Below are 23,572 nucleotides of genomic sequence, written 5' to 3' on the forward strand. Positions count from 1 at the left end.
ACTCCTCTTCACGGCAACAAATAATGGACAAACTTTAATTGGTCCAAAAAGACCAGGAAGTTTTAAGGTAGACAAAAATACACGAGTGCTTTGTTTTTGTGTTGTAAGGCTGTTGATAGTAGGAGAAAACACGATTTTCTTTTATTTAACCTTGGTAACAGGAGGCTGACATGTCGATAACGGATTTATTTACTTTGCTCAGGTAGGCTATCATCAAAAAGCAGATATACTTCCGTTGATCGCGAGTTCGAGACCAGSTACCGCACATTTTATTGTTATGAGCGCCTAAAATGAACAGCAACTTGGTTTGATTGATATTTATGGATACTACTCGTTGTTAAAACACATTTTACCAAGCGTATCTACTTTTTAAGATTATTCTTGTTTTGTTAATAGTTTAGTTTAAAAAGTAGATAGGCTACCCCTGGTAAATACTGTATGTTTTAACAACAAATAATATCAGTAAGAAGAAATTAAACTCAAGAAATGCTTTTCAAGTGAAAACATGCACAAAATGTGGTARCAAACTGAAAAATTATGTTTGCTCCTACTATATAAAAAAACCTTACATAATTTTGGCCTATAATTAAATCTTGTCCATTTGTTGCCATCATGAGTGAAACACAGATGGAATCACATGACATCTTTAAGTATTTAATTAAAAATAATAAATTAATTAGACTATAAGGATAATGACATGAAATATAAATGATTGCATTACACAAGTTTAGCCTTTTATTGCAGTAACACTAACTGTATTTAACAAGAAACGTAAGTATAAAATACACAGTTTTTAAGAACACTATTAAAACTGTTCAACATTCAAACAAACAGAAGTGAATTAGACAAAATCAAAGTGCAGGCAGTACACACACAGCACTATCTTTGAATGTGGACTATTTAAGAGGCGGGAGGGTTTTCATTTCCAGATGTTTTGTTTTCCATGTAGCCTCGCTTCTCCAGTACCGCCCTCCATTCATCATAAGACTATCAGATTTTTCACAGTACCAGTTGAAAAAATACTGCCGGTGTAATGAAGGATTTCCATCTGTCTTGCACTTACTGCAAATGATCTTTTTGATATGTTTTCTTTTGCCAGTTCCAGTAAGATTGTTCTCCTGTTGTTTTCTTTTGTATTGTTGAGGCGTGTTTGAAGATCGTGTCTGAGCTGACAGGGGGTTTACCAAAGACACTGGAAGGCTCAGGAACATTTGAGGGTGTCCAGAAGTAGCCATCATTTGTGCAGGGGAAGATACAGCCGAAAGCAAAAAGAAAAAAAATTGTATAGGTCTTCTGGACGGGTTCTTCTCTAATGAAACGTTTCGTCTCTCCTCCAAGAGACTTCTTCAGTCTGAGAGTTTCAGGCAAAATTCAGGCTTTTAAGCACTGCTTCCATGTGACTGATATGGCTATCGTTGACACCTAATTAACACCTATTGTTAACAGGGGGTGGAGTGATACTGGCAATAGCAGCGCTGTAGGAGGGGGACAGCTGAAAACGGGGGCCTCCACCTCTGTTTAATGGGCAGTCTTTCTTCACAAAAATGGCTTCTTTTACTCCTCTCTCAAACCAACGTTCCTCTCTATCAAGAATGAGAACAWCCTCATCTCTGAAAGAGTGACCGCTGGCCTGTAAATGAGTGAAAACTGCAGAGCTCTGGACATTTCACTCATTTACAGGCCAGCGGTCACTCTTTCAGAGATGAGGATGTTCTCATTCTTGATAGAGAGGAACGTAGGTTTGAGAGAGGAGTAAAAGAAGCCATTTTTGTGAAGAAAGACCGTCCATCATTAAACAGAGGTGAAGGCCTCCGTTTTCAGTTGTCCCCCTCCTACAGTGCTGCTATTGCCAGTATCACTCCACCCCCTGTTAACAATAGGTGTTAATTAGGTGTCAACGATAGCCATGTGATGTGAGTATCAGTCACATGGAGGCAGGGCTTAAAAGCCTGAATTTTGCCTGAAACTCTCAGACTGAAGAAGTCTCTTGGAGGAGAGACGAAACGTTTCATTAGAGAAGAACCKGTCCAGAYGACCTATACAATTTTTTTTTCTTTTTGATTTTTTTACCTGGATTACTGAGATGCATCAGGACATACAGCCAAAAGGGTCACTGATGGCACAATGATGGTTACAAAGGCAGCTACTGGTGCTGCTAGAAGGACCTGGGGAGTCTGGGGACATAGCTTGGGGTTTCAGTTCACTCTTGAGCTTTGCTTCCTCAGTAGTGTTCTTTAAATGCAGGTCTACAGGAAGATTCGGAGGTCCCGTCACAGGKGGGACCAGAGCTGCAGCACCCTGTGTGGATGTGGAGCTGGTTGCTGGAGGCGTCATCCCTGGAGGAGGGACTTACAAAAGAGGTGGGTGTGGAGCTTGCAGCAGCTGGGGCTGCAGCTGCTTTAGTAGTTTCTCTTGTAGATTACGAGGCAGCAACCTTTTGTTCTGTTTCACTCGTGGCRGTCATGTCAAATACTCCTCAACTTCAGGTCCTAAACGTTATCCGGAGCTGTGTTCTGTGAAAGGTAAACAAATGAAAGATGAGAAAGAAAAAAATTCGAGCCAGCCAGGAGTCGAACCTAGAATCTTCTGATCCGTAGTCAGACGCGTTATCCATTGCGCCACTGGCCCGAGATGGAGTTGTGTAGGGAAGACTGGCCTGAAATTTAAAAAAACTGATCGACGCAGCTTACATGGGAGAATTTCATGAACTCTGCCATGAGAGAAACGCTTTGAACGTTTAAACATACTGCTGACTTAACTGAGTAAAAACCAGTGGTGGGATGTAACTAAGTACAAGTACTTTGTTGCTGTACTTAAGTACATTTTTCATGTATTTGTACTTTACTTAAGTAGATTTCATCATGGGTACTTTTGACTTTTACTCCATAAAATTTTACATTAAGCATCTGTACTTTCAATTCTACTACATTTATGTAATGCGTTGAATTACAAATTACATTCATGTCACGTTGCTTTATTAATTAATTAATTTATTTATTTATTTATTTTTGTGTTTTTTTAAGTAATCAGTGGAGAGGGGGGATTGCAGTCCATTGAACCACTGCAAAGCAGGAAAGTACCATTAACTCTCCTTCATAATAAAGCAGAGCATCAGCATGCCCACAATGGTTTCCACCACAGAGGAAATGCGACATTCATGGCCTTCTTTAAAAGACTTATTCAAGTTAACTGGTTCAAAAAAAATGACTCGTTGAGATTTGATAGAGGGGGTTGGTGGTGAATTTACAGCTTCTGCTGCTGTTGTCACAATCTGTGATGATGCACAGAATCACAAGTCCAAGTGTGGACAGTGTCACAGAGGGTAAACAACACAAAAATATGCATAATCTGCAGCATTGTTCACTAAAATGGCATCATTGATGTATTAAAATATACATACTAGAGTAGGCACACTTCATGATATTGTGGACCATTAGGGAATACATTACGTACTTTTACTTTTAATATAAGTATTTTTAAAAGCAAGTACTTACTTTTACTCAAGTAAAATGTTAATGTGGTACTTTTAATTGTACTAGAGTACATTCTTGTCTGTTTATTTGTACTTTTACTTAAGTACAGTGTTTGAGTACTTTCTCCACCACTGGTTAAAAAACAAACAAAAAAAAAACCTGTCGAGTTTTCTGCAGAAAAAAAAGTCAAAATTATGATTTTTTTTTAACTCATACATTAGCTTCCACTATAATTATATTATATTGTTGCATTCAACCACTATACAAGTCATGACACAACAACAATTAAATATGAAACCCTTGTTTTGTCCTTTACCTGCCCAGTTGCTGGTTTAGAGCGGCCTCTGCAGACCGTCACCGCCATAGTTGAAGCCAAGAAGAAACCAATAACAGAGGGCGGGCACGTGGCGGGCACGAGCTCTCGCGAGGAACAAAAATAAAAAAATCTCTCGCGAGAAACGACGCACTGAACGAACGGCATTTCTGGTTGCCAGATATGAACGAAATCAATTGCTTCAGGACTAAAGAATAAAAAGAAAATTCGCCAAATCTGAGGTGTTGTTCTTGGACAGCTTCAATTTATACTAGATAAAACGCTATTTAATGTAAACATTTGCATGATACATTGAACTCAGTCGGTATTTTAACATAATTTAATAAGCACAATCAGAGTAAAACGAGGCAACCACGAAGCAAAACAGGAAGTGTTCCATGGCGCGAAGTTAACTAGCATTATGAAAGCAGATACACTCGCTGCTGAATAACTACTCTCACTGAAGTCAGCTGTCTAATTTTAAATACAGTAAACTGACCTKAAATCTGAAAACTGAAATTACGACATACCGAGCTGATTTATAGCGTACGTTAGGTGAACCATGAAGGCTGAAATCGATAAAATCATCTCCCTTTCTGATGGAGATCGAACCACCGAACTTCAGAAGTACCTAACATCTCTGACTAATGACCAAGTAAGTTATATTAACAACTGACAACGAAACATGTGTCTACTTATAATACATTAAGTGTATGTGGTTGCTTACCTTCTTATTACATGGCTTCTAGATTATTACTGTGATAACCAACAGTGCACTCAAGGGTAAGAAGGTCTGTAACATGCTTAAAGGCATATTAAAAGGTATGTAAAATGTGTTGTCTTGTTTATATATCCAWTTTCTGATTTAAAGATCATACGTTTTCCTAATAAATCTCAACCACCTTCTAGAATCAATACAAATACTGTATGAGTTTGTTGTGTTTGCTCTTAGGCTCTCCACCTAATTCCACTGAAGGGACAAATCGCAGACTTCTTGTATATGAACACTGTATTCCTCTGTGTGAGTCTGGGGATCTTCAAACTGAGGTAGCAGCTGATATTATTGGTCTGCTGATGCTTGAGGTAAAACAAAAAATGTATATTTGTCTTAATGGTATCTTACATGTCATCGTACCATATGTTATGTTTCTTAGATGGGCTTAGATGCAAACTAGACTGTTGCTATCTTTTACACAGGCTCACACACTCATCGGTCCATCCCTTGCAAAACTGGCATCTCTGTTTGTCGACGCCATTAAAGCAGGGAAAATGGGCAGCGGAAAGTCCATGGAGCTTTTCCCTACTGTTCTTACTGCCCTTGCTGCATGCGAAGCTTTGCCGTATGGCAAAGGTAATAATATCTGCTTATGAAGTTAGATCAAAAACTACAAAACAGAAGTAAAAGACTATGTCTTATTTTAGGAGACATCAGCGGTGAAGAATACAAAAAGCAGGTGATTAACAGCCTTTGCTCAAGCAGGTAAATGTTATAATGTATATGTAATTACAACTGTCTGCACAATGACGTACATTTAAAGAGTTCTCATAGGTGGTTTATATCTTAGTTCTGCCTTGTTTATGCAGATGGGACCCACAGTGCGTTATCCATTTGACAACTATGTTCAGGTAACTCCTTCAACTACACCGCTCTCACAAATGCTTCAGAATATTAAAAGCTCAAGTGTTCGTTTCATCCACAAGTGATTTAGTGTGCTTTTGCGGTCGCTCACAAKYATATTACAACATAACAAATACAGCTTGTAATTGTGTCTGCCTCATGTTAGAGACGTGCCCCTGTCATCAGAGGAGCTGCAGTTTCTGGTCGAGAAAGTGTTAAGGATGTTCACTAAACTGGACCTGCAGGAGATCCCACCACTGGTTTACCAGCTGCTGCTTTTAACTGCTAAGGTATGTGTGGGTGAGAACAAGCAGGGTTTTTTTTAGATGTGTTTCTCTTTCTGCTATTTATTTATTTTTGTATAATTTCTTAGGGATGTAAGAAACGGGTCCTTGACGGAATCATTGGTTACTTTAYGGAGCAGGATGTTCACCAGGAAGAAGAGGCGAAACATGGAGAGTGAGTGGCTCATACTCTTCAATTGCGCTCGCTCTGAACTGTACAGAACACAGATTATTCTTTTTTTTTCTCTTGTTCTCAAGGAACTTGGATTTAGAGGTTCAGTCTATTCCACAAGACCAGCTGAGACACGTGGAGGGCACCGTTATCCTCCACATAGTTTTTGCCATTCGACTGGACCATGAGCTTGGGAGAGAATTCCTTAAAAGCTTTAAGGTTATTTGCTATGTCATTTTTTTWAAAGTATGTTTTGCGCAAACATGATTTGTACCTTGTAACATTAAGTTTGTGTTGCATGTTCGCAGGCGTCGTATGGGGACTTGTGTCCTTTCAGCGTTGCCCTGTTGCTCTCAGTTGCACGTATCCAACGTTATGAAGAGCAGGTAAGAAAGTATTACTCTTAATTTTGTTTTCTTTTTTTAATGAAGTTCTCGTTGGTTATTTGCTTTCTTCATTTTCAACAATTTTTTTAGGTGTTTGACATTTTTAAAACCTCAGTTATTAAGAGCTTCAAGGATGAGCAGCTACAGCAAGGGTCAAAGTTTCTACAGGGCCTCCTGTCGGGACAGTGTAATGTTGCTAAGATGATTCTGGACACAGTCAAGAACAGGTTAGTCCCATAAAATATCTGCTAGATGAACACTAAACAGTGGTCTTTATGAGAGAAATAATTTTCTTTGTAAGAAAAACAAAAGAATGCCGGGCATTTTTGCTTTTTTTAATGGTTTCTATTCTATTCCTGTGCAGTGTTTTTGGATGGGATCATGTCACCCAGGGATTGGTGCAGCTGGGGTTCTTCCTCATGGACACATTTGGACCCAAACCTGGACCGTTTGGAAAGGCTACAGAGGGATCTGCTGGTGTAGCTCGGACCCCCAATCAACAGGCATGCAAGCTGGGAGGACAAGTGCTTCTACAGGGCTTTAAGGTAAGGTGACTTTCAGTTTGAATTTGATGCAATTTCTCACTATAAATGTTTGATATTGAGGTCTTGTTTTCTGCTTTCTCATTGGGCAGWTACACGAGCCTATCAGAGGAGAGATTCTGGAGCAGGTCCTAAATCGTCTGGTCACAAAGACAGCCTCACCCGTCAGCCATTACTTGGGTAATCCAAGCTTTAGATACTGATGTCGATTTACAAAAGCACCTAAATAATGAACTGCTTCCATGTTTCTGTACCATCAGATCTCTTCTCTGACATGGTGGTRTCTGCTCCCATGATCCTCCTGGAGTCATCCTCCAAGCTGACGGAGACGTTTGACCACTTGACTTACCTGCCTTTAGCCACTGTTCAGGGTCTGCTAAAGGCTGTCCAGGTACCTAAAAAAGACAATTATATAGAAAGTGAGGAGGATTSTGCTGTTTAACTGTGTTTTTCTCCTTTCTCCAGCCACTGCTCAAAGTCAGCATGTCGATGAAAGATGCTTTAATTCTGGTTCTTCGCAAGGCAATGTTTTCAAGGTTTGTGCTGCTTTCTTTTCTAATCCGATGAATTTCAAAATTAGATAATTAGATCTGTTGGAATTTTAAGCTTATCGGATTAATTAAAAGAAGTTCTTWCACCTCAAATTTCATTTCATTTCATTCATTTATTGTTTATTTGAACAGGGACAAGTGTCAAGTATTACCAATACTACACACAACAACATTTATAGCTAGAGCTACTTTGCGATGCCCGTCCCTAGATGGGCTTTTAGCAACATGAAATAAAAGTGTAAAATACAGTTAACAAATAAAAACGTCAAAATATTAAAACTCACTAAAAAAAACCTCATAAAACCAAATTAAAAACAAATCATTAAAAGTGATAGTTCAGTTATTCATGACTACAAAGCTGGTTTTCCTTCAAGAAATGCTTCAGTTCTAATCTAAAATGGTTCCAGTCAGACATCAGTTTTAAATCGGCAGGTAGGGAATTCCTCATGTTAATCCCTCGAGCAGAAAAAGCTGTTTGACCCATAGCCGTTTTAAAAAAAGGAGCTTTACAGTTCCCACTGTTTGCTCCACGAGTTACTGAGCCTGTAGACCTAAGAGGATCCAAAAGCTCACAAAGCACTTGAGGAGCCTGTCCATTCAAACATTTAAAAACAAAACAAAGATAAAGTGTGCTTTAATCCTTTTTGCCCATTAAAATGACTCAACAGCCAGCTGGATGGCAGGAAGTCTGCAGTGACCGGCTTCTTGCTGCTGCTGAAAAACTTCAAAGTGTTGGGCAGTGTGGCCTCYAGTCAGTGCAGCCAGACCATCTCCTCCAGCCAGGTACAGTTCACACTTTTATCAGATTTACATACAAACAGCAAGAGTTTTGGAAAGCCCCTGCAGTGAAGAAACTACCGTAGGTAATCTTGTCATTTTGTGCTGTTTTTTTTTTTTTCTTAACCTCTGATAGGTCCAAGTGGATGTTCATTCTCGCTACAACTCTGCTGCCAATGAAGCCTTCTGCCTGGAGATCCTCAGCAGCCTGCGGCGCTGCCTTGGCCAGCAGGCCGATGTCCGCCTCATGCTCTATGAGGTCAGAGCTCCTGAGCCTTATAAGTTTAAAGAGAACATTTCTGATAGTCTTGYTAAAGTAGTCTTTAGGTTGACATCCACATCTGATTCACTTTTGGTGACAGTTCAGTTCAAGATGGCTGCCACAGCCGAACAATGTTTGGAAAGACAAATGGGGCTGTAACTAATATTGAGCTAAAATTTGGRGTTTCTTGCCGATTCTTGTCCGTTTTCAGGGTTTCTACGACGTTCTTCGTCGCAACTCTCAGCTTTCAAGCGCAATCATGCAAACTCTCCTCTCACAGGTTTGTGCATGCACTCTGTGAATGCTGTGTTTATGGTTTGCACTGAAATTCACACACCAAGTCTGTGTATTCTTAGCTAAAGCGGTACTACGAGCCTGAGCAGGACCTTCTTCCCCCGGTCAAACTGGAGCCATGCATCACTGCTCACGGGGACCAAGTCTACCTTCAGGAGCCGCTGGTACTCCATCTGCTCTGGGGGGTGTTTGCAGCTGTGTCTCGCCTGCGCGGATGGATGCTGTTGACGGTGTTTGTCCTGTTTTAGGCACATCTGGTGAGCTGTACCGTACACTGCCTGTTGTGGCTGAAGAACACGCGCCAAGCAGCCAACCCCAACGCTGACAGCGACGAGGAGGAGGAGGAAGAGGAGGGATATCAGTCTGACCTGCAGACCATCCTGGAGAGCACGACACGACGCATGATCAAGTGTGAACTGGAGGARTTTGAACTGGTGAGTTCAGTCTGGATCTCCTCCTGAAGGAGATCCAGACTGAGCAAACTAGTTCTATTGGTTCTGTTATACGAAAAATTATTTTATTTACTAAAATAAGAAGTTTTTGAAAGATAAATAAGAACCTAAGCGGGTTCCCACGGATTCTTGAAAAGTCTTAAAAGGCATTGAATTCAACAATCCAAAAATAAGGCCTTAATTAGCCTTAAAATATCTTAAATAAATCTTTCAGAAGTCTTAAAAATGTAAATAGGATGACTGTATTTGTCTCAAATATTAAAATAATTGGTAACATTTTTTTTAACAATTTACCAAATTTACCACGGCTAGTTTTGCGTTAAAAATTTGGGTACAATTTTTTTCTTTTTTTTTTTACATTTGTGTTTATTGTAAAGTTAATCTTAAATTTCCTTTCAAGTTGCATTAAAAAGCATTAAAAAGTCTTAAATTTAACTTGCCTTAAGCTGTAGGAACCCTGCATCATCCAGAACATTTACCTTTATAGTTGCACGTTTAGTGCTTTGTTTCGCACTGAAAGATATTTTGTCACAGATTAACAGAATTTTTGATACTTTGTGATTGTTTACCTTGTTTATTATGACATCATATCCTGGGTGGGACTTGATGCTTATATGAAGCGGTGAGTTTATGTGTCCCTTGGGGCCATTAATCAGGATAGACCCAGTCTGAGTTATGTGGTAAACTCTAAATGTATTTAAATGTTCAAGTCTAAATCTGAATATGTCTTCTATGCGTACTTAGGCTGCAAATAACGACTTATTTTTTTATTTAACCCTGTTAGGTTTTAAAATTTTACTAATAAGTCGTAGGGAATATCTTAAGCTGGATTCTGTCTTAATTGTTCAGGACAAATCTGCAGAGTTTTCTTTGGGATCCAGCGTCGGAGTGAAGAACAATATTTATGCTGTTCTCGTGATGGGAATGTATGAAGTCCTAATGGAGTACAGCTTCATCAAATCCAACTACAAGTAACAAACTGCTCTTCTCTGTATGAAGCATATTAAAGCACTGCCGTTACAGTGGGATTTCTGTTTGAAACGTTTTCATAACGTTTCTCTGTTTTGCAGTAAAGGTAGTTTTGAGGGGCTCATTGAGCTGTTCCACCGCTACCACAAACTGTCTGAGATCTTAAAGGAGAAATCTGGGAAAGGTCGAGCGCCCTCAAACAAGATCCCCCGCAGTTTGCTCTCCATGAGCTTCATATCAACTCTCATCACCGTGCTCTTCAGGTAAAAACTCCCCGCGGCTTTGTGAGGATTCAGTTAATACTTTATGGCATTTTAATGTTTAAAAAATCAGTAAAAGTTTATCTAAAACTAGTTTTTGTAGTGTGAGGTTTGTTGTAGTTTATGTGAGTAAACGGGTAGAATTTATATTTATCCAAGCTATTTATTTTTCCAGGGATAATACACAGTCCAGAGAAGAGGCTCTTTCAGTGCTTCGCTCAAACGGAGAGTTTGTGCGTTACGCGTTAAATGTAGTTGTTCAGAAGATTCAACAACTAGAAGAAACTGGACACACCGATGGTCCAGATGGACAGAACGCAGACAGGACTTTCCACTTCCTCTGCGACATGACGAGGTTGAGGGTTTAAATCAGCCTTTGGATGATCTGTTTATGAGTTTATTTAATTTTTTGTGACATCACCAGTTGGTAAATGTTCTTTGCATGAATGGTTCCCAGTGTGCTGATGTGGCGCTACACGAACATCCCCAGCGTGGTGGAGGAGGCCGGGAAGAAGGAGAAGCGCTGCAGCTTGTCCCACCTCTGTTTGGACGGTCTGCTCCGGATCTTCACCACCTGCCAGCAGCGCTACCCAGAGAAAATGGCCCAACTTCTGTCTGCTATGGGTTAGCTAGGCAAAGTATCGAGTTCGAAGTTTCTGATTTGAAAATGAGCAGCGGTTCATCTTCTTCTGCTTGTTGCAGATGTTGGAGAAGAAGAAGCAGAGCCGGATGATGTTAGTGAGATGAACTACTTTTACATCCGACAGTTTCAGGTACAAACATGAATAATACTTACTATAAAAAGTTTTAAATGTTGTGGAAGAGCAGAAGTTCCAATTTTCTTTGCCTGCCAACAGAGGGCGCTGTTCACTCAGTTGAGCGGAGGCGAGGATGAATTTAACAGCCGAGAAGCTCAGCTGCTGGTCAGCATTTTGACTGTTCTCTCACGCCAGCTGAAGCCTTCCTCAAAACAGGTAGCGTACAGCCTCACATCTATTTGATTAGTCAAAGAAGAGTATTTCATCCAGCTTGTTTCTATGAAATCAACAGTTTGAGCAGATGATCACATGGACTGTGAAAATCTGCAAGGAGACTAGTTTTGGTGAGTTCACATTATTTTTGTGCCTTTTAAGTGCCACAAAGTGTTTCCTAATATATATTTTTGGTTCTGTTTTAGAGGATTCGGCGTTCTCCAAGGGCCTTCTGTCTCTTCTCTTCAGTCTGCACGTTCTCTACAAGAGTCCTGCAAGTCTGTTGCTGGAGCTTTGCCAGGACATTCACAGCCAGCTGGGCGATATTGACCAGGTACTGAAAGTTATCCTGCGGTGTTCAAGTCTTTTCTGGGTGGGCTGCAGTATAAGAAGACAGGGACAACGGGACGCCATTTTTTTGTCAACACTACCAGAGGACCACATAGGTGTTGCACATTAACAGGCCCTGTCACACTTTTAGAGAACTTATGAGATTTTTTTTATGTCTGAATTACTAATTGCTTCACCTGCTGGCTTTACTGACCCGTCCTGCTCCGCTCCGGTCTGATTGGATACAAGTGCGCTGGGGTTTGTTTCATTTGTTGAAAGTAGTGGCACATTTAGGGGTAGACAGGGCGGCCTTAACAAGACAGCAACAGAAAACAACCAGAGTTGTTTTTGTTTGTTTGATTTTTTTCCCTTTGATTGTTTGATTTTATTTAGCAATAATATTATATGTACATACACATCTAGTACATTTATTATTAGTACTTGGATAACACAAGAAAGTGAGAAACACTCATTTCCATTGTGGTCCAAAAATTAAGTGACAGTTATATGAGGGAGAATATAGATACAATGAGAAGCGAGGTACAATGATGGAGGAAAAGGTCATTAAGTTTCTGACAGTCAGAAAGGTATGCAGTATTCCAACAGACTTAATATAGGTGTAAGTAGTTGTGTAACAATCTAAGGTCCTCTGGGTCGACTCATTACTTCGCTCGTTTCTTTCTCTGRGATCAGGATGTGGAAGTGGAGAAACAGTCTCATTTTGCAATCGTCAACATGAAAACAGCATCAACAGCAACCGTAAGCATCTGTTGTTTTCATACWTTTAGATTTAGTGTTTTTCATCCTGGATTGGGTTTGCGTTGTGTGCTCACCTTCTTCTTTGTCACTTGAATATTTCGCCCCAGCTGCTGGTCCTGTCACAGGTTGATAAAGTTCTTGACGAGGTGGACTGGCTTATTGCCAAGAAGAAAAATCAGACATCTGATAAATCTGGTTCTGGTAAGAATTCTAGTTTGTTTTTTCAGCCATGGGAGTAGATGCATTAGACAGAAAAGTGTTTGTAATAGCTCTAATGTTTTTGTGTGTAGCTGAGGCCTCCCAGGCTCCGGGGCAGCAGGACCCAGTGGAGAAAGCGGTGACGCTGCAGCTCGGAACTCTCCTGACTGCGTTGAACGAGCTCGTCCAAACGGCGGTTCTGCTGGGAACCTGCACCATTACGCTGCTGAGAGAACTGAGTCGCACCTACACCACCCTCACCACGCTGGTCAAATATGTACGCACCTGTGCAGCGTGGTATCTGTGTTTTTTGATTTAGCCCTTTCTGACGTTTTCCTTCTCTTCAACCAAACATTAGTACATCCAGGTGTGTAGCAACCAGCACGCTGCACTGCCAGCTCGATTTGAGAAGCTGGTAGGTTTGAAGTGGTTTCTCTTCAGTTTCYCCTTCAGATCATTTGTAATGTTATGTTGAATTCACGTCTCCTGTCTTCTGTGTAGGTTAAACTGTCCGGCACCCACCTAACGCCACAGTGCTACTCCTTTATCACATATGCACAGGTACAGCTAGCCTCAGCCACACTGCAGGCATGATAAGCATCCAGCTGGTTTTAAGAGCTGTTTTTGTTTTATGTTAGGGTGGAGAGTTCAGTGGTGGAGGTTCAGATGAGAAGAAGAAAAAGAAAAGGAACGAAGTGAACACTGTTGCCTCGGTAAGGACTATAACCTGGATTTATGAGTATGAGACTTTTTTTTTATCACTTCAGTAGAAAAAAGAACTTAATATTAGTTTCTTAATTTCTTCATCATCAGTGATTTTTTTAAGTAAATAGGAAAAGAGGGAAAAACAAAGAGGAAATGTAATTAGAAAGATCGAAATAGAGATTAGAAATATACACCAAAAAATAAAGATACACATTATATTATTATCTATATAATAATAAAATTAATTATTTCTCTGTAAAGCATGCATACATATATACATATACCCATACAAATATAGATATATACATAGAGAGAATGAGACTATTAACTACAAAAATGTATTTATAACAATTAAATGTGTATATACACAAGCCATACATTTGTAAATCTGTGCTGAACTAAACATTTTTGCTTCTCTTGATAGACAAAGCTTCTGCGTGAGACAAAGGCCATCCCCAACTTGATCTTCAGCATTGAACAGTACGAGAAATATCTCATCACACTCTCAAAGAAGTCAAAGGTTTGTGTGAGCAGATTACAAAACGAAAATACAAATGTTTACAAGTTATGTATATTTTAACATGAATAACTAAACAACTTCTTTTCAACACTGTGCGTTATCYTTCATTTAACCTTCCAGTAAGATGTGTGCATACATTTGTCCAGGTTAATCTGATGCAGTACATGAAGCTGAGCACATCTAGAGACTTCCGCATCAATGCCGCGTGCCTGGATGCAGCTCTGCACGAGCAGGCTGACAGTCAGGAGGTACGTCTTATAAAACCACGATTTTGTTTATCTCTGGGGACTTTTCTTGCTTCTTCTGTTTTTCTAGTGAGACATAAGTTGACAGAGTTCACCCAAGAGTTTCCCCCTCGTGGTGCATGTAGCAAAAAAAAAGTTACTTTTCAATGGTTTGAGTCATATTTTGTTTGGAGGATTCTTATTTATCCCCTCCCATTTCTCAGACCGAGGAGTCACAGGACAAAGAGGAGACACAGGAACCCAAAAAGAAGAAGAGAAAACAGTGAGCTGGTATCGAGCGCCTCCGTTATTTTCTTTTTAAATCCAAGCTGCTGATGAACCGTGTTCTTGCATCAACTGTTATCTTGCTTTGTGCAGAGAGCCTTTAGTGATGTCGATGATCTGATAGATGTCCAAGGCCTCYCCTGCAAAATGTCAGTTCATTTGTCACTTTATTTAAAAACAAAACATGCATTTTTTTTAATATTTAAAAGTACAAACAAAGTACACAGTACAATTTGTTTTGCTTTACTTAGAATATAAATCTTGGTTGTTTTTTGTTCGTATTTGAAGAGTTGTTGAGAACTACTTTGATTTCTGAACAAAGTGTTTAGTTTTAACAAGTTTCTTAATCACAGTATAGTGCAGTTTTATTTACAGTGCAGCCTGAAATGTTTACACTARACTGAGAGAAGGATTCAGGATGATTTAAACCCAAACTTTCCAAAGAGTTCTTTTGATTTATCACACTTTTGTTATTATTCTGTTTATGTTCAGTGTACTCGCATAAACATGATTTGCTTGAGCTTGGGATAKGTCACTAAAAAGATGACTGAATTTTTTCAAGACAAGTAAAAAAGGTGCATTTTCTAAAACTAAACAAAATGTCAAAAATAAACTGTATGAAATTTAAGCTAAATAAAAGTCTGCCTTCAATATAAAATGATTAGTTTTTTTTTCTTTATTTGGTTTTGTTTTCCTTGAATTGGCTAGAGTGTAAGGTTTATTTTTAACTCCTGAAGAACTGACTCCTTTTTGTGTATCCTGTATTAAACATTCCTTATTTAAAACATGGCTACTGTCAAAAACTCACCAGGTTTAAAACTGTATCTTCGTTCCAGTCCTGTGGGGTTAGAGGGGGTCACGCAGTCCATAGTGACCTCCTTCCTCAAACACTGGTCGATATCAACAGCACTGAAAAACGCAACAGACTGTGGAAGGTCCTGCATGCCTAATGCATGGGCAAACATGCACCTGCAGAAAAAACGTACGTGCTGTTTTACCTGCCCACCACGGAGTACAGATTTCAACAGAATATAAGCCAGACCTGGTAAGAAGGTTTGTGATTTGCAGTGCCATGGCTGCTCTGTAACGGTCTTCACTGCGGACGAGGTACCGGACCTCATCGTGGATGCTGATGCAGAAACGTCCGTCGATGCTGTACTCCTCGAACAGCCACTTCATGGCCACCAGCATCAGATGCAGGTAGTCTACTGCAGAGCTCTGGACCACCCAGTTCACTCTGCTGGTGATGAACTGAAAGACAGTGAGGAGGTCAAGTTAGAGTCTTCAGCTATCCAAACACCGTACTCATTTTCAGTCATGATTCTCCTCAGATGGTTACACCTACTGAGGGATGTCTGCGTTCAATAAAATGGAGAATTTGTGAATTTAATGTGGTTTCGTTAGGAGTTTCTCACCTCATCTCGGACTGCCTTGGGCTCCAGAGCTCTGCTGATCCTGCAGCCCAGAACGGGAGTGGCTGGTTGGGCTGAATGAGCTATACTCTCCAGCTTATTGAACATGTARGATTCTGTGCCTTCGGCCCAGACACGTTTGGCGACGATATCCCACGTTCTTCGCCGAGAGCTGAGAGATTYTAAGGAGCACGGAGGGAACATTAAAGAACTGGCAGGAATACAATGAAAGGTTGCAAATGTTTGAGGTTTTTTTTTTTGGCTACATCACCACTTTGCGGCCAATCTATTGATCCTCCGCAACTCCTCCAGTGAGACGGTTCCATCCTCTCCTCTCTGKACATCTATATTCAGTTCATTGACCAGCCACTCTCCTTCCACTGACAGCTGATACCTGTCAAAAATATGATCACAATGCTGGGCTGGAGCTCAGCCATGTGTTCTACCTACAGACAAACTTGTTCACCTCGTTGAGCTCACCTCCGTAAGCCTTTTGTTAAGYCATACATCTGCCTGGCCTTGCTGGCAGCTTCCGTCTGATTCAGCCGGTGGTTAAACTGCATCAGCAGCCTCTCTGCAAATGCCTGTCCTGCGCCATAAATGCGTCCGTAATTGAACACTTTAGCGTGCTCGCGGCTGATGCCCACGGCGTCGGCGGTTCGACTGTGTAGGTCCGTTCCCTGACTCTTCTTTCCCTGAAGGGTCATCCAGCCGAACGCTGTGCAACCTGCACCGCAGAGCGGCTGCGTTAGCAGCTTTTACACAATTATACATAAACGGTTTTAAAAAAGCAAAGCATATTTTTGGAATTCAACTAGATTTCCCAGGGACAGATTTTACCGTGCATGCCGGCGAACTGAGCTTCTCCCAGTATTGCAGCAATCCATAARTCCTGCGAGTCTACGTCTGCTCCCACCAGGTGATACCCAGGTGGAACCTGCACCATGGCCTTCAGCTCGCTGCCGACCCGGTCCTTCTGTGAAGAAAAATAAATGCCAGCTGAGCAAACTCCTRGTCCAAATTATGTTAAACAAATAACTTCCGACGTGTGTTGGGATAGACGTCAGCATCTTACCCGGGCGTTACTGGCCGTCAGCCATGTTGGCTCCACAGCCCGACGAGTTACTGTCCCCGCTGTGATAACCTGAGGTAATATGGCACCATACTGACCCTCTTCATTAAAGTCTTTGTGTCTTTGGGAGACAGGAAAGAAACAAATCGTTACGTACAATCAGTACATTAGTCCAATAATAGAGAATTACTTTCAACAAGCCAAACAAACCTGCTGACATTATGAGGAAGCTCTCCTTTCCTTAGCCACAGCACCATCTGAGAGCTGCCAACAGATTCATATTAGTTGATCTGATTGTAATAAGAAGGATCCTCCTCGAAACAGATGAATTACCTTATACGTTTGTGAGCATTCCTCCAGAAGGACATCATTTTGTTGATCTCCAGAGCTCGGGTTGCGTTGGTTCCACCTCTTCCTGCTCTTAAAGTCCCGTCCTCCATCTGAGTRAGGAAGTCTTTGGAAAAAGGACTGCCGACGTTGTTGTGATGACCGTCCTGCGAGCACAGATATTCAGTCAGACTCACGAAAAGCTTCGTGGAGCCATATTGTGTCAGTGCTGGTCATTCTGAAGCGAGCGGCTCACCTTATGAGGTAATTTAAAAAACCAGCAGCCTGGAACATCGACGTCGTCGTAGGGGCCAATTCCATGGTGATAATGGCATTGGCTCACCTCGTCGGCAAAATGTGGATCTTGGTTTTCCTGTCAAAAATTAAAAAGTGTAATGTATAATAAATTACAGTTAATTCAGGTAACTGGACAAAACAGACAGACACTTTAAAATAATAAGTCTTTAAGGAGCGTGAAAGAATTTATTATAGTGTTTGCAATACACAAAGGAAGGAAAATTGAAAAAACAATGTATTAGAACCAAAAAGTGTTTTTGTTTATCAGTGTGAGGGGTAGATTTATGGAATGGATTAAATGATGAGCTCAAAAAAGTACAAACATAAACCAGCTTGTTAAAAAGGAGCTTACTGGGAAATATGTTATGTAGGATGGGTGTCTCAATATTATTTATATTAAAAACGTATAAATAATTGTACATGTAAGGATGAGAATGTAAGATTTATTCAATGTGGGAATAATTTATGTTTATCTGGTGTGAGAACATTTAAATGTTTGTTACGAGTATGAGAAGGGCAGGAAATCAAAAGATATTGTATATTTTACCTGCTCATATTCGAACAACTAATGTAAAAAAGGACCTGCCTATAATGGATTATTAGTTCAAGAACAATTTGATGGTTTTTTTAAATTTTACTTTTTAATTTTGTTTTGTTGCGTAAAGATTATTATTGATAAATTTGATGGAGAAAAGGCACAGATATTGTAAGATTTTTTTCTCTTCTTTCTGRTGCCTTTCATTTCATTTTATTAGTTTTTTGGGTTTTATTTTATTTTTATTTTGTATTATTTTTTTAATGAAATGAATAAATGAAATGAAAAAATGAAACAATCCTCACCCTCTTCGTTATTGGCTCATTTTTCACATTGCTAATGTCGTTTTCTTCTGGGAAACTTTCCAAGGAGCTCAACTCTTCTACCTTTAAATGAAATGGGAAAAAATAAATAAACATGCTTGGTCTGACTGTAGGCCTGATCGATTACACCCCGACTGATAAAACAGAACAAAAAAAATATATCTAAAGTAAACCAAAAACTGTAAATCRTAAAAAGTCAAAAAGTCGTGAGCTTGAGTTTCTGCACCTTCGTCCACACGGTGCTGTCTGTCCACATGAGGTCCTCTGGGGGATCCGAGTCCAGACATTTGGGCTGCTCCTTGCTGTTCTGCTCACAGTACTTTTTGTAAACGCGCTCAATCGCACTGTGGAACACACGATGAGGCTTTAACACACACACACACATTAAAGTATTCCCCAGCCCCCTGCAGCTGTTTTCACACATGAAGTTTGTCCATTTAAACGTGCAGCAGGAGAGATTTCCTCACAAGAAAGGCAAATGAGTCACCCCAGTTTTCTGCAGCATGACTTTTTGTTTTGTAATGTTTGTGTATTTCTGTTCATTAAAAAGTGTCATGTAAAGATTTTCACACATGTCCACATATTTCATGGAAATTCTTGAACCTGCTTAGAGCAGTGCAAGCTTCAAGGTTACATATCCTTGCTAGGCCAGGGGTCTGCAACCTGTGGCTCTGGGGCCACATGTGGCTCTTTGGTCCCTCAGCAGTGGCTCTTTGAATACATGGCCAAACATAACAGAATATTTTTGTGTTTGTTTTTTTATACCCACAGCAGAAATCAATATGTATGCAAATATGTGATCAATATTACAACAACTAAAACATGTTGATATGCTCATGCTAGCCTGTTGTATACTTATAACYATCCATCTTCTTTCTATGATCTTTCTCTCAAATCCATTAGAATTAAATTAGAAAAAAAAAAACTGCCTGAATAGTTTTATTCGTTTTTATGAAATTTGTTGTATTTTTCTTGTTAACATGAATATAGTCTTTTCATCTGTCCTGATGTGTAACAATAATAATAAATAATAAGATTCACAATGTAATTTTTAGTTTTATAATGCCACCTCCACTGGCCATAAAGGTTCCAGAAAAGGCCTCAAAAAAGCCCCCAGACCACCAGTTGATAATCGCAATTGTAGCTTGTTTTGCAGCTCTGGACYCATTTTATCAGTGCGTCAAGTAGCAGAAATGGCTCTTTTGATCGTAAAGGTTGCAGACCCCTGTGCTAGGCTGATCAGAAAGCAGGTAGCATACCTGTGCGGGCACACCATTCCTGCCGTTTCCTCCACTTCGTGCAGGGTATCCCAGCGGCCAGGTACCAGATACCCCCACCCGTATTTCCCCGTGTGATGCAGGGGGAAACCATCCCACGTCAGACCCATCAGCTTCGGTGTCACTCTCATCTGGAGACTGATGAGGCTGGCTCCAGGGGACCAGCTGTCCTCAGACATCTTCTCACACAGCTTACGGTACCACCTGGACAACAACAGGAGAGAGGACGGATGGACTCGGACTTCATCTGGGCAAACAGAGGAGGAAAATGAAAGCCAGTCATCTTAAAATAATTTTACTCTGGATGTCCAGGAAGATGTTGCCTTCTCTTTGGAAGTCGAATTGCGGTTTCCTTGAGTTTCTCAACAGCCAGTCTGCTGGGACACTGTCCTTCCATCTCCTCTTCAGACGGAGGGCCTGGGTCTAAAATCATACAAACATGTTTGTTTGTTTGTTTGTTTTTTTCCCTTTTGTAACTTTGTTAGCATGCTCTCTTAAATGTACAATAATTAAAAAAATTAACACATATATAAACAGTTATTGATAAAATGACTTTAACCATTATTATTGTTGCATTAATAATTGAGATATTTGGTTAAATGTACTTTTATTTTTGATATTCAAAAATGTAAATTCTCACTTTGGGTGGGAGCATGTAGGTTTATGTTGTTTGTCTTTTGACACTGTGTAGGGGGTTGTGTTGTCAATTTATTTCAGATTTTATTTGTAGAAATTTTTTGTTTCGTTTTTATTGTAGATTTAAAATTTTTATTTTTGTTTTATATGTCCTGTTTGTTTTTTGTTCTCTGCTTTTATTTTTTCTGTGTTTTTACTGTATTTTTTGATTGAATATGTTTTATGCATGAGCTGTGTTGGAATGTTGATTCTGTACAGCACTTTGGTCTGCTGTGGTGCTAAAAGTTCTTTACAAATAAAGCTGGATTGGAAGTTGTAAGAAGATACAGCTGATAAGCTAGTTGCCTCATCGTGCCCATTCATGAACAGTTTTTATGTATTTTTTTTACTTATTTCCTCTTCTCTTTTGTATTATTTACTGTATACAGATGTTATGTTCAAGATAAATAAAGAGACAATTAAACAAATGTTACAGCAAATAAACAAAACACTGAATTATAAAACAATAACTTTTAAATACATTTTAAGAGTCTGAACTTTTACCGTCTTCCCAGTCTGGAAGAGGAGTGGCGGTTTGTGTCTCAGCTGCTTTTTCTGCATTTTTCTTCTTGGCCACCACTTTCTTCAGCTTAAACTCCTGAACATCCCACTCAAAATCCCAAAGCCAGGGGTCGTCTTTGTACCTTTGAAAACAAACCACACGCATTGTGAACGTTCCTTGTGACATCATCAATCTCATCGTTAAAATGAAGCACATTAATACGGCGAACGCTTGATCGTCCTACATGTCCCCATCCAGGAGCTGACATGCATCATCAGCTAGAGTCATTAGAGACTTCTTCATCTCTCTCTGGAGCTCTTCGTAAACCTCCTGAGAATCTTCCAGGTACCGGCTCCAGTTCTGGTTGACAGGAAGGTAGCTGACACCCATCTCCAGCATTCCAGCGAATGTCACCGGATGAGGGCACCTTTTAAAATGCAGAAAATCGGAATAACTTTGTGACAATAGGTGTGTTTAAACAGAGTGGACCATCTGATTAAGCCAGAACATTATTAAAGAGGAAAAATAAACAGGGTTGGGATGCACCGACCGCTCCATGAAGAGGGGCATCTGCTCAGTGAAGACCTGATGTGTGGCCTCGACATCCAAGGCGCAGTACTGCATCAACTCCTGAAGGGGGCAACAAAAGCAACTTCATCCAGCATTGCTGTAAATCACTAACAGATACTTTGTAAAAAAAAAAAAAAAAAACCTGACCTGAAAGTTGTTCCTGACATCAACCATGCTCCCCTTCACGAAAATGTCTCTGGCCTCTTTCTGCAGCGGTGGCCCTCCCACGTATAAAGCATGGACATCAGCCAGATTGTTAATGCTGCTAATATTCACCCAGTCCCAGGAGCCAACCTACAAACAAAACAATATATTGAGTTAAGTTTTGCTGCTGTYAAAKAAAAAAAAAAAAAAAAAAAAAAACATACACAAATTTAATAAATCTACTAGAATTAATGAAGCAGAGGGTTAGAACAAAAACAAACCACAAGTCCCTCCTTTTTCTGTCCAGCATTCTTAATGTGCTTCTTGACCTCCTGAAGACCCCTCTTTTTTCCCAGCTTTTTGGCCATCCAGAGCGAGCGCTGGAACGCCGTCAGCCCAGAGATGGCCATGTGAAGGCTCAAGGTGTCCATAAAGCGCATTTTAGAACCCTTGCGGCAAAGCACAAGCAGACAAGTGAATACAAGAAAGAGCACAAAACTCACCTCACTCTAAATACTAACTTTTAGAAGGTACTGCTCCTTAATATAGGATCTGTCAAAGCTGACATTATGGCCCACTATGAGCCTCTCCTTCCACTGACCCCCGGGAGGGCGAGTGGAGTTGAAAGGTGTTTCTAGTGGAATGAGGTCAGCAAGGGTCAGGTGGTTCGACCAGGAGTATCGTTCCTCAATCAGACGTTTACTGCACCAGGAGTACCTGAAGAAGAGAGCAGCTGTTAGTAAAATATCTCACGAGCCACWGGACAAGCTTTCACGAAACTCAGGTACTCAGCCTTAAGTCACTTTTTCTGTCTGATTTTTACATTTCTGTCATGTTTCTCACCAGTTGGTAGGAGACAGAGCAACTGCCAGTGTAGGGCACTGCCCCTCCGAAATGCACACCTCCACATCAAACACTAGGGCGGACTCATCTGGGAAATCAACTATCTGACTCTCCCCGTTGGGCCCGTAACGCGTCCACCCAACCTCCCAGCTCCACTCCTGAGGCATGGGAGGCAGCTCGGCCCGAAGCAGCTCAGTGGCAGCCTCGAGGTAGGGAAGGCTCTGCTTCTCAGCTAAGATGCGGAAGTGCTCATCGATGTTTTGCCCYTACATCTGCGGGAGTTTGAGTTCGACGTCTGGCAACAGCGACGTTTCTTTCCCCCACAGGTTGTGCTTCTCCAAGTGCCTGATGCTGTGCTGGACGTCGTGCTCTCTGTACTCGGGCTCCACGCCACGAAAGATCTGCTCGTGGAGGTTTCTGGAGAGCATCTGAATGTTTAGGGGGTTCCGGCGGGTCTCTGGTGAGTCCTCGCCCTGGACTGAGTGAGGCTCGGTGGAGAAGAAGGAGCTTGGGCACCTCCATCGTAGACAGAAGAGAGTCCTCTGAAGAGGGGGGCGGAGCAAATGCAGCATCACCTCATGAGGGCTGGAAGACAACCTAACAATAAAATAACATAAAACAGTTTTGTTACATCATGTTACAATCTTTTTAAGAACGAATAATATAAATTATACTGAACTCAAGCTTATGAATGATTTAGTTTCTCAGACTTTTTCAGTTAAACCTAATATTTTTTTATACTACCTCAGAGTTTTTGTCCTCCTTTCACCTAATGCTTTTCTTCTAAAACAGCTGATGTTCCAGCTTAACAAACTATAACTTAGTGGGTTTTACACGTAAGTCATGCTTCTTCCAAACCCACGCGTGTTTACAAACTCTCCGTTCGCACGTGCTGTTAATCTCCAAAATATATGTTTTCCACCGCGAAACTACACGAGATAAACTGTTAAAGCGAAGCGTGTAATCTAGTTGACTTGTGTRATAATTTGATTTTCACACTTGAATATTCATAAAAAATAAATCAGACAAGCTAGTACCTTAGCATTCGTCCCCACCAAGAGGTTGAATGACCAGGTAGAATGTTGCACTTCAGCGCCCTCACGCGGTGCGGATGATTGAATTATTTTTAAACATATTCAGGAAAATGGCGGCAGAAATGKTAGTGTATACGCAGATGTAAGCATTTGTTATTCTACTGAAATCGTCAATATCTATGTCTCACACCATAATACAATGTATGTAAACACGCA

At 40.5% G+C, this 23,572-nt stretch overlaps 2 protein-coding genes and 1 non-coding gene across 7 annotated transcripts; 1 reads left to right on the forward strand and 2 right to left on the reverse strand.

Moving 5' to 3' along the window:
• The first annotated feature begins 144 nt into the window (after positions 1 to 144).
• fanci (FA complementation group I) lies at positions 145 to 14,411 on the forward strand. 3 transcript variants are annotated; one of them, XM_014005512.1, is made up of 37 exons: positions 4,193 to 4,441; positions 4,536 to 4,608; positions 4,739 to 4,869; positions 4,984 to 5,137; positions 5,209 to 5,266; positions 5,371 to 5,412; positions 5,571 to 5,694; positions 5,778 to 5,863; positions 5,947 to 6,079; positions 6,169 to 6,246; positions 6,337 to 6,473; positions 6,611 to 6,791; positions 6,881 to 6,968; positions 7,049 to 7,179; positions 7,254 to 7,324; positions 8,008 to 8,122; positions 8,253 to 8,375; positions 8,590 to 8,658; positions 8,735 to 8,836; positions 8,921 to 9,106; positions 9,974 to 10,095; positions 10,195 to 10,356; positions 10,529 to 10,708; positions 10,811 to 10,977; positions 11,056 to 11,126; positions 11,211 to 11,327; positions 11,404 to 11,455; positions 11,531 to 11,658; positions 12,348 to 12,413; positions 12,521 to 12,614; positions 12,704 to 12,888; positions 12,970 to 13,026; positions 13,113 to 13,172; positions 13,250 to 13,324; positions 13,741 to 13,836; positions 13,983 to 14,084; positions 14,285 to 14,375. In XM_014005512.1, exons 1-37 carry the CDS (start codon positions 4,349 to 4,351, stop codon positions 14,345 to 14,347), a joined length of 3,972 nt encoding a protein of 1,323 aa, XP_013860966.1. In that variant the 5' UTR covers positions 4,193 to 4,348; the 3' UTR covers positions 14,348 to 14,375. The 3 variants fall into 3 exon arrangements, with proteins under 3 accessions (XP_013860965.1, XP_013860966.1, XP_013860963.1); XM_014005511.1 differs by lacking the exons at positions 4,193 to 4,441; positions 4,536 to 4,608 and adding exons at positions 145 to 202; positions 2,245 to 2,360 and having other exon boundaries at positions 13,983 to 14,411; XM_014005509.1 differs by having other exon boundaries at positions 13,983 to 14,411.
• trnar-acg (transfer RNA arginine (anticodon ACG)) lies at positions 2,556 to 2,628 on the reverse strand. The gene has a single exon. It is a non-coding gene; the product is annotated as a tRNA-Arg (tRNA).
• Positions 14,268 to 23,390, reverse strand: polg (polymerase (DNA directed), gamma). 3 transcript variants are annotated; one of them, XM_014005513.1, is given in 23 exon segments: positions 14,268 to 14,485; positions 15,154 to 15,314; positions 15,388 to 15,596; positions 15,761 to 15,929; positions 16,029 to 16,151; positions 16,238 to 16,484; positions 16,598 to 16,733; positions 16,833 to 16,950; positions 17,040 to 17,093; positions 17,163 to 17,323; positions 17,413 to 17,529; positions 18,294 to 18,374; positions 18,538 to 18,655; positions 19,571 to 19,792; positions 19,888 to 20,011; positions 20,768 to 20,907; positions 21,010 to 21,192; positions 21,316 to 21,395; positions 21,483 to 21,629; positions 21,761 to 21,928; positions 22,001 to 22,196; positions 22,323 to 22,919; positions 23,360 to 23,390. In XM_014005513.1, coding segments are annotated over 23 exon segments (3,624 nt in total). In that variant the 5' UTR covers positions 23,368 to 23,390; the 3' UTR covers positions 14,268 to 14,420.
• Between the last annotated feature and the right edge of the window lie 182 nt (positions 23,391 to 23,572).

This window comes from Austrofundulus limnaeus, unplaced genomic scaffold (assembly GCF_001266775.1).
Source record: "Austrofundulus limnaeus strain Quisiro unplaced genomic scaffold, Austrofundulus_limnaeus-1.0 Scaffold31, whole genome shotgun sequence".
Lineage (NCBI taxonomy): Eukaryota > Metazoa > Chordata > Actinopteri > Cyprinodontiformes > Rivulidae > Austrofundulus > Austrofundulus limnaeus.